Source organism: Sphaerodactylus townsendi, linkage group LG07 (genome assembly GCF_021028975.2).
Source record: "Sphaerodactylus townsendi isolate TG3544 linkage group LG07, MPM_Stown_v2.3, whole genome shotgun sequence".
Lineage (NCBI taxonomy): Eukaryota > Metazoa > Chordata > Lepidosauria > Squamata > Sphaerodactylidae > Sphaerodactylus > Sphaerodactylus townsendi.
The window spans coordinates 117,578,826-117,592,897 of record NC_059431.1 but is presented as its reverse complement, the minus strand read 5'-3'; the positions used below and the strand labels follow the sequence as shown (position 1 = coordinate 117,592,897).

The following is a 14,072-nucleotide window of genomic DNA, read 5'->3' as shown; positions in this document are numbered from 1 at the left end:
ACCTTCTGTGTGCCAAACGGATACCCTGCCACCAAGCCACAGCCCCTCCCTGCCATGCGGGCGTGAGGTTAGTGAGTAACTATTTTCTGCCATGCAGTCTGCCACATTAACCAAATATGCGATCAAGTTGCCAGGCCGAGGCCAGTTTCTCATCCATCCCATCCGCCACCCTCATCAGCCTCAAGCAGTCAGATGCAAATCGACAACCACAGAGTGCATGTGTGTGTGTGTGTGTGTGTTGGGGGGGAAGCACTGAAGGCAGAACTCAAGATCTGGACTTCTCCCCACCAATGAGAAAGATTCTCCAGTCCCCTATTCCATGTCCTTCAAAGTCAGGAGTCCTCAACGTGGTGCTTGGGGTACCGTGGTGTCTGCCGACCCCTTTTCTGGTACCTGCCAAGGTGTTTTTAGCAAGTGGCTGGGGACGGGAGGGGCTTTTGCCCAGCAAAGCTTTTGATTGACTGTGGAGGTCTTTTTTTTAAAGTTGTTTTGTCAGCAGCTGCCACCACCAAACAAGGATCTACACCAGGGGTCTGCAACCTGTGGCTCCCCAGATGTTCATGGACTACAATTCCCATCAGAATTGTAGTCCATGAACATCTACTATATTACAGAAGTGAAGCTGTGGCAACCATTCTGTGGCTGGCTCCACCTCCTTTGGCAGCCATTTTGTGGCAGCCACATGATTGCTGCGCTCACCATGCTGGGTTAGAATTCCAAATGAGCCTGTGGGCTCAAAAAAGAAAAAGTTGAAGACCCGTTCTAGGCCTACCCACCCACCAGCCAGAACTCTCTTGTATCAGCTTCCACTTCCTGTATTATGCAGATTTTGGCTATGAGGGTAACACTCCAATTTGTACCTTGTGCAACTGATACTACTACATAGACAGCCAATGGGAGGTCTCCGTTCAAAAACAGAAGATGCCATTCCGTTTGAATGAGTTTATGGTTTAATTCACCCCTTTGAGAGAGAATTGTCATTATTTCCTAGCAGGAACACAAATGCACCACGTTCTCACAAGCCTGGGAGAAAAAACTTTCAGTGTGAGAAAGATATAGGATGTGTGTAAATATACATATATACATACACATTAGCGCACACACGGGAGTGTGTATGTGCATATATACTCTATGTATGCACACACATATACACACACCATCAGTGGTTGTGTCATGTGAGACATTTCTATATCACACACATACACACACTTCACTGAAGTTGGCTTACAAAATATGTAGCTGTCCCCTCCCCAATACTATCCAATAAAGTACATGATTTAAAACAAATCTTATATAGAAATGACATGTCTTCAATCGGTAATTTACACTTTAAAAAATCCAGCCACAAAAAAAATAATAATGAAAAAAAAAATTCTGGAAGCTGAAACAAGATCGCTACTTCTCAGTGCTTCTACCAGAGCTTTCAAGAAAGGAGGATGGTTATTTACTACGGGATGTAAAGGCAACATTGAGATTTTTTTTGTCTTAAGTTACCCAACTAAGCTTTAAATAGTACTGCTCCAAACTGTCAACCACAAAATAATCTGGAGCTACAGGTTTTGTGAAACCACCCCTCCCACCCACTTACCCCTTTCGTGCAGTGTTTATTCCCTGTTTATCACTGCCCCCCCCCAAAAAAAAATTCTGATACTTCTCTTCCTTTAAACAGGGCTTCTCCGTCCCACACCCACCGGGCGCCAATCCCAGCCAATCAGGGATCACATTAGCTACACGTTGTGCTGCATCACGAAAGCCAAAATTTGGAATGAAAGCACAGCTTCTTGCCCACACATGGGGTGAAAAACACATGGCCCTCCCCCAAACTACTGGGGAGGCATTTTGTGAAAAACCCCTCCCGTTTCATCTCTGCAATAATTTCAATACCCTAAATTCACAAACAATTGAAGTCCAACTTAAGAGGCCAACTACAGCTTACGCCCCAAAGGTGTTTCTTCAGGTGAACTGAAGACGTTCACTTGGAGGCTGGAGGCATCAGCAACGAACCAGCGGGCAGAAGAAGGCTGGAGAGGCAACCACCCTGATACGATGCTGTAGCGGATGCCAGCTGGTGGGAAGAAGGAGGAGTCAGACGCACGGAAGGCTGATCCAAACCGGACATTCTAACTGTTCGACAAAGCGGAGCTTCCTGTGAGTGTTGCTCTCCCAATCAGCGTTCGATTAATTGTCACACGGAGCATCCCTCAAGCAAGTATCATGACAGAACTGACTACGGGCATACAATATTTGCATCGGAGAAGTCTTTGCTCTGGACGAAAGGAGATACAGGAGAAAGTGAAAACCCCTTGGCTGGATCCTTGTGTTCACAGAAGAATGAACCACTTTGCTGATAGCGGCCCATGCCCTTGTTAAATTAAGACTATGCTATCGAGGCTGGCTGGCCTCGACGTGAGAAAAGATCAAAACGACCAGAATTTGTATCCAGCTTCTTCATTCCAAGAACACGGAGGGCTGCAAATCTGATGCCCTCTCTAGATATGCAGAAGAAATGTCATGCCAGAGTCGGTTGTGGGGAAAAGTTACTGAAGAGCTGGCATTCCATCAAAAAAAAAAAAAAAAAAGGTTAGAGGGGCCCATTCCCGGGGAAATGTCTGTAGTGTAGCTGTGAATGGCAGACCTTGCTTAGTCAGATTCAATTCCATCAAAGGGGCTTGGGCGGCATACCACGAAAGCGGTAATGCTCCGGTGTCCTTTCTGACTCGACTGAAGAACTCCAAGTCCACAGAAGCAGATGTAATCCATGGGAGACACCTTCGTCCTCTTGCATCTATTGTTTAGTATATTAAGAGTTCGCAACTAAAGGTGATGTACAGAACCCTGTTCGATCAAGCTGGATGCAGTGCTCGAGCGGAGGATTTCTCGACTGCGACGGCCTTCTCGAGGAGGACTTTTGAAACGCGAGTCAAGCTGAACATAGAGGGTGTTGCTTTACGTTACGGGAAACGGACAGAACGGTTCCTCCACCCCGACTTGACTGGGTGCACCTTCTAAGAAGGGAAAAGGGCTGAATTGCCACCGGAGGAAGCGGAGACCAATTTTCAGTTCCCGAAGAGACTGCACAAATCCTGGGCAGCCAAACCAGCAGCCCGCAAGAGTCAGTTTCGAGAGAACAGTTTTCAATTGTTCGGCATGCCTACTAACTGGAGCGGCCGATCCGCTGGCGGCCACAAATACGGGGAATGGGGAGCAATATCCATGAAGTTATCGTAGGTATATTTATATATTACCAGAATCCCAGGCTGCTGCACACGCACGCACACAGAGAAAAGCCACCATCCAAAACATCTCGGGGCAGCACCAACAGATTTCTCGTAAACCCATCTAAATGAAGTGGGCACCTCGAAGAAGGGAGTGCTTGAAAAAGCAATCTCTCCGAGGGTTCCGTCCTACGACTTCAAAAAACACTGCACACACACCGCGGCGCAAACACCGCGAGCAAACTCCAACCCTTGTTTTGGAAACCGGAACTACATCGCTTTAGTGTGCACTCTGCTGGGAAAGATGGACAACCTGTCGCTCACAGAAGCACCCCGGCTCCGGAGAGATGGAAAACAGGGCAACCGCTGTAAGCCCCGACCCACGTGGTATCCCATGACAAAGAGCCAATAATACGTTTTCCAGATGTGTTTAAGGAAGCGTGTGCGCAGAAAGCAAGCAAGAGAGCGCAGACGGGTGTATGGAAAACGGGGCCACTCAATGGGTGACTTGGGGCTCTAAAACCAGATTGGCCGGGCATGGCAACACAGAGCTAGGGGAGGCAAGCTCAGAGCTGGAAGCCTTCCATGGGAGCCTCACACTGCTGGAAGATGTACTGCTGCTGGCCGAGATCCACCTGTGGGGCAATACTGCTGTCTTCCTCCTCCGTCCCAAAGTAGTGCTCAATGAGGTCGAAGGCTTTCTGGTAGATTTCTTGATTCTCGTGGCTCTGCAGGAACTCGATCTTATCCAAGCCTGCCAAGAAAACACAAAACCTTCCTCAAATCTAGAACAAGATAACACCAAAAAAAAAGTGGCCGCGAAGGCTGCCTCAAGAAGAAGAGTTGGTTTTCATAGCCCACTTTCTCTCCCTTTAGGGCACAGGTGTCAAACTCGCGCCCCTCCAGATGTTATGGACTACAGTTCCCATCATCCCCTGCCAGCATCATGCTGGCTGAAGGGGGATGATAGGAGACTTTATAGTCCACTAACAATCTGGAACAGTTTGGCACCTATAAGGGAGTCTCAAAGAGGCTTACAATTCCCTTCCTCTCCCCTCCCCACAACAGACACCGTGTGAGATAGGTGGGGCTGAGGGAACTATGACTAGCCCAAGGTCACCAGATCAGAGTCCGCCACTCCTAACCACTACACCAGGGGTGTCCAACTCTGGTGCCCCAGATGTTCATGGACTACAATTCCCATCAGTCCCAAGGGCTGATGGGAATCATAGTCCATAAACATCTGGGGCGCCAGAGTCGGACACCCCTGCACCTCACCATCCTGGCTCTCAACCTGTCCTGTCAACAGAAGCCACTCCCACACAGAATTTTTCCTCCAGTTTCTTATCTAAACTGGAGGTGCTGTACCAGATGTGATCTTTCCCAAATGTGGTTTTGCACCATCGTTTGAGAAAAGGTCAAAGTGCTTTGGCTACCACAGAGGCACGAAGGAATGTGTCTCTGCAGGTCCCGGCCACATCAGAGCTATTTTCCTTACTTCACTCGACTGAAGCTGCCGTTCCCTTCCACACACAACGGAGGACTTTAACCAATTCTGGTTTAATCAGTTACAGATTTTGAACCCTACTGATATGTCAGTTACCAAGTGCAACTAACACTAATAAAAGGAAACACTTCTTCACGCAACGTGTGATTGGTGTTTGGAATATGCTACCACAGGAGGTGGTGATGGCCACTAACCTGGTTAGCTTTAAAAGGGGCTTGGACAGATTTATGGAGGAGAAGTCGATTTATGGCTACCAATCTTGATCCTCTTTGATCTGAGATTGCAAATGCCGTAACAGTCCAGGTGCCATTGCTTTCACCTCCTGCATGTGAGCTCCCAAAGGCACCTGGTGGGCCACTGCGAGTAGCAGAGAGCTGGACTAGATGGACTCTGGTCTGATCCAGCTGGCTTGTTCTTTTGTTCTTACAGTCCTAGCTCAGCATCCGTAATCGACACATCACCGGGGCTGCTCACTCCGCCACTGTGTCAATTACTTTGTTTTCCAAAAGAGCTCCCAAAAACTTCTAGTGGCTTGGGGGTGACTGTGTGGATGAGCCAGGGAAGTATAGGTTAAGCAGGCACGTTTATGCCAGGTCTTGCTGCAAAAGCAGATGTGGCATAAATCCGTCCACAGATTTCAGAGGCAAAAGGCCCAAGGGGACCTCTCCATGGCTCTTGGCTCTGTATCTGCTGCTTTAGGGCCAGAAAATGAGGTCCCAGGAAATGTACCCTGCAGCCCTCAAGCACTGCAATCAATGACAGTGCATTCTGATGCAGGGTGATGAAAGATAAATTTGTTTTCTTTGTGATAAAGAAGATTAAAAAACATACACAGGGTCATTACTTGACGCATGGGGTAATGAAGAAGAAAAGTTGGATTTATATCCCCCCTTTCTCTCCTGTAAGGAGACTCAAAGGGGCTGACAAACTCCTTTCCCTTCCCCCCTCACAACAAACACCCTGGGAGGTGGGTGGGGCTGAGAGAGCTTCAAAGAACTGTGACTAGCCCCAGGTCACCCAGCTGGCATGTGTTGGAGTGCACAAGCTATTCTAGTTCCCCAGATAAGCCTCCACAGCTCAAGCGGCCTGGCAGGGAATCAAACCTGGTTCCTCCAGATTACAATACACCTGCTCTTAACCACTACGCCACTGCGTCTCCACTGTCTCATCACAGCGTTTTCTAGGCTTAGTGTTTACGGAGTGGGTTTCCCTTGCCTTCCCCAGCCACCTACACTTGACCCGTAGCAAGCTGGGCACTCGTTTCACCAACCTCGAAAGGATGGGAGGTTGAATCAACTTTGAGCCAGCTACCTGAAACTGACCTCCGTTGGGATCGAACTCAGGTTGTGAGCAGAGTTTTGACTGCAATACTGCAGCTGACGACTCTGTGCCACATGGGTCGCTATGATCTATCCATATTCTTGGCCTAATCTCTAGGCCAGGGGTCTGCAACCTACGGCTCTCCAATTGGCCATGGTGGCAGGGGCTAATGAGAATTGTAGTCCATGAACAACTGGAGAGCTGCAGGTTGCAAACCCCTCCTCTAGGCTTAAAGGTGACTGAGACTATACCACCAGTTTTCACAAAGGGAAGCAAAACTTTACGAATGAAAAGATCTGTGACTGTGAATGAAAAGATCCTGTGATTCCACAGAAGCCAGCGCTTGCCAGGAGACACGCTCCCCTCAGCTTCAGGATGAAATGAGAACTAATAACTGGAAGGCCGGCAGACTGTCAGCGGGTCCAGTATGAAAGCAAATCTGCTCGATATTCTTCAGCTCCACAGCTTCCACCTCCGCTCCTACTTACCATAGGCCTCCTCAATGAGCGCACAGTACGGGTTAATGCCGGTGCCGCCACGCCTGGCTTCTTGTTCGCCAAGTCTCAGGATGTTCTCCAGCCCATTGAGGGCCACTTGCACTATCTTCGAGTCCATCACGGTAAGGAGGTCGCAGAGGGGTTTGATGCAGCCAAGCTCTACCAGGTATCTGAAACAGACCATGGAAAGTCAAAGAACTCCAAGGGGCTCGAGAAGAAGAAGAGTTGGATTTATATCCCCCCTCTCTCTCCTGTAAGGAGACTCAAAGGGGCTGACCATCTCCTTTCCCCTCCCCCTGACACCCTGTGAGGTAGGTGGGGCTGAGAGAGCTCCATAGAGCTGTGACTAGCCCAAGGTCACCCAGCTGGCATGTGTTGGGAGTGCACAGGCTGATCTGAATTCCCCAGAGAAGCCTCCACAGCTCAAGCGGCAGAGCGGGGAATCAAACTCGGCTCCTCTAGGCCCACAGCAAAGACTGCTGCATACACTGCTAAGCTGTTGACTAGCATTAAATAGCCAGAGGCATCCTGCCTCTATTCCATAACCAGCGACAGACCTATCTGCAGAACATTTGTCAACCACCATTTAATTTTTTTTCCCACCCAGAGTGGGAGCATTATAGTATCAGCTCTTAACCCAACCGTATCCTGCTGAAAGGCTCTCCTGGGAACTTTATTTTTCATTTAATTTATTAGACTTAATAGGTCACCATTCCCCTTTCGAGGATTGGGGCAATTTACAGCATAGATTAAAATGTGTACGTATAAATAAGACATCTACAAATTTAACAAAAACATTCCAACACTTCAATCATTTCAGCTAATCCAAGAGGCAAAAGCACAAATCTATAAGGGTCTGGAACCCACCAGTGTCCCAACAAGTGGGGAGAAAGGATAGGGAAAAAGGAAAAGAGGGATCGGGAAAAGGAACAGAAAGGAGGGAAAGGCCTTCCCAAAGGCTACCTACTTGATCTGCTCGGCAGAGCCGCCGGAGGTTGCGTTGGTGATAGCCCACGCCGCCTCTTTCCTTGTCCGGAACTCAGCAGTTTGTAAAATATTTATTAGGGCTGGGAAAATGTTGGCATCTATGACAGTCTGAAAAGTAAAACGCAGTCAGACACAAATTGAATGATCACTCACTTAAAACCCTGCTCCCTCCTGGGAGTTCAACACAAGCTTTTAAAAGCACTTCTCTGTCCCCAGCTGGATGGCTGGGCCTGGGCCTTCAAGCCGTACCCTCCAGTCCATTAGGAAAGGATGCAGCAGGGACTATCATGATCACAGAGGAATTCTCCTGTACATCTATCTCTATTCAAACCGACATTTTTTTGTGTGGGAACAAACAAGATTCTCTTGAAGCTTTTCAGTTCGGAGCTTCTGTTTTTCATGCTGGTTGAAAAATGTACTCCCAAGAGAAGGCACATGAAAAGCCCCCCAGCTCAGATCCCTTATCCACTTACGACGGAGCTGTCTCGCACCTTCTAGTTTTCAAAGATTTGTAGTACTTTTTAAAAAGTCTTTAACACCATTATTGAATACAATGTAAATATATATATATATATAGAAGAAAAAGAAGGAATTTGGATTTATATCCCCCTTTCTCTCCTGAAGGACTCAAAGGGACTTACAATCTCCTTGCCCTTCCCCCCTCACAACGAACACCCTGTGAGGTGGGTGGGGCTGAGAGAGCTCCAAAAAGCTGTGACTAGCCCAAGGTCACCCAGCTGGCGTGTGTTGGAGTGCACAGGCTAATCTGAATTCCCCAAATAAGCTTCCACAACTCAAGCGGCAGAGCTGGGAATCAAACCCAGTTCCAGCAGATCAGAGCGCACCTGCTCTTAACCACTGCGCCACTGCTACTCCCTGAGTGCACCTGCTGCTCCCAGAGTGCACCTGCTCTTAACCACTGCGCCACTGCTATATACTGATACACATCAACAATTTAGTATCCACAATTATATATTTTTGTTGTTCAGTAACATATGATCTCTTAACCATTGTCCAAAAAACAGCTCGTTCAGTAGATAGTCAAAAACCAGTGAGAAATTATTGCCAGTGAGAAAGTGAAATCAATGCCTAACTCTTCCTAAATTAAAAAAAAATGAAAAAGTCCCATTAAATACACTGAAAAAGAAACACAAAAATATACTGTCAATGTGGTACTATTGAATATTCAAACTATACAAAATACAATTCACAACAGGTTCTTTCGCATACTGCCTGCAATTCAAAACCTCAAGTTGGCATACAGGGATGTTTTATTTTTAGGAAGGTTACTAATGGTTCCCAAGCCTCTGCATATACCGTAAATCCCAATTCTGATTTCTTAAGATTTGTAGGATTTTAACTGACATAGTAGGAGAGGAGGTGAAATGTACCACAATGCTCATATTGTTTGGTCAGACAGACCCGCAGCTGGAGAAAAAGAAATGGGTACTTTTAAAGAAATTTTATCTCGGTAGCAAGCACTGGAATCAAAAGACACTGTTGAGTCCTGGCTCTGGAGATGTTGGCATATTATATTGATGGATAAGATCACAACATTTAGGCTAGGAGTCTGCAACTTGTGGCTCTCCAGATGTTCATAGACTACAATTCCCATCAGTCCCTGTCAACATGCTGGCAGGGGCTGATGGGAATTGTAGTCCATGAACATCTGGAGAGCCGCAGGTTGCAGACCCCTGATTTAGGCAAAGAGAAGAGATTGCCTAGACAAAAACTATTCACCCACAGATGGCTCCTATTTATAAAATACTGGAATAGTATGAAGCCAAAGGAACTGATGCAGCCATTATCGGTTTGAAATTTGCGATACAGTTCAGAGATTCTGACATTCTTTAGAATGTTTTTCTACTTGTTTTGATGTATGGATTTTGTAACTGAAAGATGGATCTAATGTGCTATTAAATAAACATTTTGGAAAAAAGTCTCCCAGTTTGTCACTGAAAAAGTCTCACTGACAAGATTGGATTTTGTCCTTGGGGTGGTGAGGGAAGATAAGTTTGGATTTTGTCCTTGGGGAGGTGAGGGAAGATGCACTCTCAACCAAACCAGCTCAATTACCTGGATCTGGGCTCTGTTTCCAGCTGTGATATTTGATATTGTCCAACACGCTTCTTTTTTAATTGACTCTTTAGGACTGCTTAGCAAATGTAATAAACTCTGCAGGGCTGAACAATTCAGGATCACCTGAAAGAAAGAAAAAACAGAGAGCTCAGATTGTGCTTGGGGGAAAATGAAATCAATGGAAGCAGAAAGGCACAAGAGCTTTTTGCTGCTCTAAAACCTAGAGAAACAACTCAGGGGTGGGCGTGGGAGCAGAAAACTGGAGGAAACAGTGGCGGCACACAACAATAGCAGGTCTCCAAAGAGATCAGATTGAAGGGGGAAAGGATTTCCAAGGCCCTAGAGTGCTAGTAATATCTGAGGCATCAGAGACAAACACATACTGGCCCCTTCCGCATATGCAGAATAATGCACTTTCAATGCACTTTGCAGCTGGATTTTACTGTGCAGAATAGCAAAATTCACTTGCAAACAATTGGGAAAGTGGATTGAAAGTGCATTATTCTGCATGTGCGGAAGTGGTCACTGAAGAGCGTAGTTCACACAGAACATGGCATGGGCTGCCCCAGCTAACCGGCACAGATTCAGGCAGTCTGCAGGCCAAGAAAGCTCAGGACAAGCTTGACGCGTCTTTCTGACTGCCAGCCTCTGAGGCAAGGAAGAGGCCAACTGAGGCATCTTGTCTGCTGGAAGGACATGCCTTTTTCAGTCCTGCCATAGGCTGCAGTAATTCTGCACAGAATTGCCCTGTGCATCTCTCTCCGTTTTGAGAACTAAATGCAACACACATTTCTCATTTTATTTATTTATATGCATACTTATCCCCCCCCCCCCCCCCCCGCCGCTGAAGTCCCTCTGCAATTTCTAAACCCGCAACCCCTCATCTGAGTCAGTACCTGGGTCTGGATGTCATCTCCTGTCACGATGTTCCCGACGGCACGCAAGGCCGGGGACACGACCTTGTAGTCATTATGCCTGAAAAGAGACAAGGGTTCAATCCGAGAGACTCACATGACATGTCAGCCTTTCAGTCTGAAAGAAGCAGGTTTCAACAAACCAGAAAAGCTATACAGAAAAGACATTTGACAACATACAGAGAAATGGGACCATTCCCTTTGTTTGATTGTTGTAAAAATATTTCACCCCTAGCACGCTCATTGCAGTGTCAGTGTTCACCATCTCTCTCTCCGCGCCCTCTCCAGTTCAGCCTCGTTTTTCGTATTTCTACTTTCATGGTCTCATTTGAACCCCGTGCAGGTGCTGAACATGTGAAAAGGCCTTCTACTAAACTGGACCCACGGTCTATCCATGACCGTATGATCTCCTCTGACAGGCAGAAACTCTCCAGGATCTCAGGTGGAGGTCCGTCATATCACCTCCTACCTGGTGCTTTTAACTGGAAATGCCGGAGACTGAGCCTGGGACTTTCCCCGTACCAAGCGGATGCTCGTCTACTATCTAACTATGGCCTTGCCCTGCTGTAGCCCAACAACTCTTCTTTAACCAGGGAAGAACTTGCCACCGCCAAATTGAACTACAGCGATTTGTGCAACCAGACAGCAGGAGGAAAGTCTCTTTCTCCCTGTGTTAGGTGGTTTCTGGGCTGTCTCTCTCGCCTTTCTGGTATTCTGAATAGGGCAGCACCTGAGCTCTCTCTGTATCCCTGGGAATAACGCTGGCAACGAGGACCTCCATTACGTGAGGGGTGTTTGGCAGGAGTGCTCAGATCGTCAGGGGAACTTGAGTCTCGCTGAGAAAGACAGCTGATAAATATTTCAAACCAATTAACCCTCAGCCTGAAGGATGCTCTTAACCTGTGCTTACTAAAGGCTTCTCACCTTTACTGCCAGCTAAACCGCCTTGTTGCTGGATCTCATGCTAGGGACACACACGTCTTTGTAGCTCCCAAATTAGGATCTGGGAACACGAACGGACAAGGATCCCAAATGGGAGGCCTGCCATCGGGACCTCTGCCACTCCAAGGCTCTTTATAGCCACTTATTTTTTCTGGGACCGATTAAAAATGCTGGTGGTGACCTTAAAGTCCTAAGCCAGGGATCTCCAATGTGGCGCACTTGGGCAACATGGAGTCCATCGACATGATTTCTGGCACCCAAGCATTTTTAGGAAGAGGCTGGGGCCAGGCAGGGCTTTTGACTGACCACTGAAGATTTGATGAGCTGTGCAGATTTTTAAAAAAATGTTGCTTCAGCAGTGGCTGCCACCATAGCATAAGAATCTACACTGTGTTACTAAAGTTAAGCCGTGGCAACCATTTTGTGGCAGGCTCCGCCTCCTGCACTATTCTGTTACTATATGTCAGAATTGCAAATACTCCTGCAAGCTCAAAAAGACCCCCTTGAACCTAAACAGTCTAGGACCAGCGTATCTGGAAGACTACCTCTACCCAACAGAACTTGCACATGACCACCAACTGACACCTGTTCCATATGCTCACCTGGTCAGAGGTGACATCTGGCAGGCAAATGGGAGAGAGGTTTTTCAACTATTATGTTTAATAAAACTGTCCTCTGGAATGGGAAGTTTTTGGCTTTTGGAAAGAGCTGGTGTTTCTGGCTTTTATATCCTTTTTTACTGACTACTAGTGCTGTAATTCTGTAATTCGCTATGATAGCTATGCATGCAATATAACAGAAATGCATATGCTGTGAACACAATCAAAGACAAAGGTGAGGAGTTGCCCAGAAGGAGGTTTCTATAGTGCAAAAACTATTTCAAGCAACAAGACTCTGGCCCAGAGAATCACTCTGCGCTCCAGCCACTGAAGCAAACAAAAAAGGTGGCAGCCAATCCCGTTTCAAGAAGAAGAAGAAGAAGAAGAAGGAGAAGGAGAAAGAGAAGGAGAAGGAGGAGAAGGAGTTTGGATTTATATCCCACCTTTCTTTCCTGTAAGGAGACTCAAGGTGGCTTACAAGTTCCTTTCCCTTCCTCTCCCCACGACAGACATCTTCTGAGGTAGGTGGGGTTGAGAGAGTTCCGAAGAACTGTGACTGGCCCAAGGTCACCCAGAAGGAATGTAGCAGTGAGGAAACACATCTGGTTCACCAGATAAGCTCCACCACTCAGGTGGAGGAAGTGGGGAATCAAACCCAATTCTCCAGATCAGAATCCACCTGCTCTTAACCACTACACCACACTGGAAGAGGCCCGTGCCTTCAAGGGTGGAGGACTACACATGGCCTGCTCTGAATTCCTTACATCAGCAGCTCCACAAGTCTCCTGCACACTCCCGCATCGATCACAGCCTGGATTTTATCATTGGGGCCGTCAGATAAGTACGAGAGCGCCCAGCATGCGTCGGCCAGAACATCCGTGTCGTTGACAAACAGCAGCCACGAGAGCACGCTCAGACAGGGAGACACCTGCAAAGAAGGGAGAGGCGTGAGGTTATCTGAGGATAGCTGCCTTAAATGGAATCAGACCCTTGGCCCTTCAAAGGCAGGCTGCCAAAGGTTCCCAGGGTCTCCGGCATGCCTTTCTCATCACCTAGCTCTTTTAGCTGAAGATGCTGAGGACCAAACTGGGACTTGCTGTATGCCAAGCAGCTAGTCTAACAGCAAACCCACCAGAAAGCAGGCTTCTATTCAAGGGGCACGCCTGAACAGGTTTCCCATCAGGAAAGGAGGGATTCTAAAGAGGAGCAAAGATGAGTTTCTATCATATAATTTAGAAAAAGTGATCATGAGGGAAAGTTAAAAAGCTAATACTGCACATGAAATGAGTTGCAAAGTTATCTCCTTTGCCACCAAGTGCCGGACCATACAACTGAATACAAATTCACCTTTGTGCAGCTCCCACAGTTACCTCAGAAACCTCCAGATGTTTTAAAAGGTGTACTCATTGGACAACTCCCACTGGCGCTCTGGTGTGCGGTGAGACAGGAAGCACATTGGGCCAAGAAATCTTGACCCGACACACTTCCTGTTTGTGGCGCGCTGAGAGAGGAGGTGCATCGGGGCACGATATTTTGTCCCAATGGACTTCCTCTTGCCCCGCACATGCTTCTCGTTTTCCCCGGGGAAAGCAAGAGCATTTCTGTCGCACCTTTTTGCACGGCAGGGAGCGCAGGCAGTGAATAATCGGCAGTTAAGTGTCAAACTAGATGAAACTGAATCTTCTTTAAAAGGTCAGTGCAGTCTTAGAGGTGGAAGGGAGAATAGTGGTTACCCTCTAACCTCAGAGGACAAAACCATACATGCTAAGTGTTCATAACAGCTGCAGGGTTTGTAGGTTGGGAAGACAGGACAACCCTCTTGTAGTGCACCCTCTTCAACTTGATTCTTTCTAATGTCGTGGGCTCCCCAGAAAAATCTGAACTGGCAAATTTTCTGATTCAAATTTTAAATATTAATGTTTAGCAGCAAAAGGACACTGGGGTTTGTCCGTGCTTCCTAACCCACACTTATCCCATCTAACATGTCTGATTTGCAACACAACAGCCCTGAT

The 14,072-nt window shown here is 47.2% G+C and overlaps 1 protein-coding gene across 2 annotated transcripts in view; it reads right to left on the bottom strand.

Annotated features, from left to right (window-relative positions):
* Positions 1–932: 932 nt before the first annotated feature.
* Positions 933–14,072, bottom strand: part of KPNA1 (karyopherin subunit alpha 1) — a 43,723-nt gene continuing 30,583 nt past the window's right edge. For both annotated transcript variants that reach the window (XM_048503278.1, XM_048503277.1), the window contains exons 9-14: positions 12,825–12,988; positions 10,502–10,580; positions 9,603–9,728; positions 7,507–7,634; positions 6,531–6,709; positions 933–3,969 (exon numbers count right to left, since the gene is read on the bottom strand). In XM_048503278.1, coding sequence (XP_048359235.1) covers positions 3,782–3,969; positions 6,531–6,709; positions 7,507–7,634; positions 9,603–9,728; positions 10,502–10,580; positions 12,825–12,988 — 864 coding nt within the window. In that variant the 3' untranslated portion in view covers positions 933–3,781. The remainder of the gene's footprint in view (positions 3,970–6,530; positions 6,710–7,506; positions 7,635–9,602; positions 9,729–10,501; positions 10,581–12,824; positions 12,989–14,072) is intronic.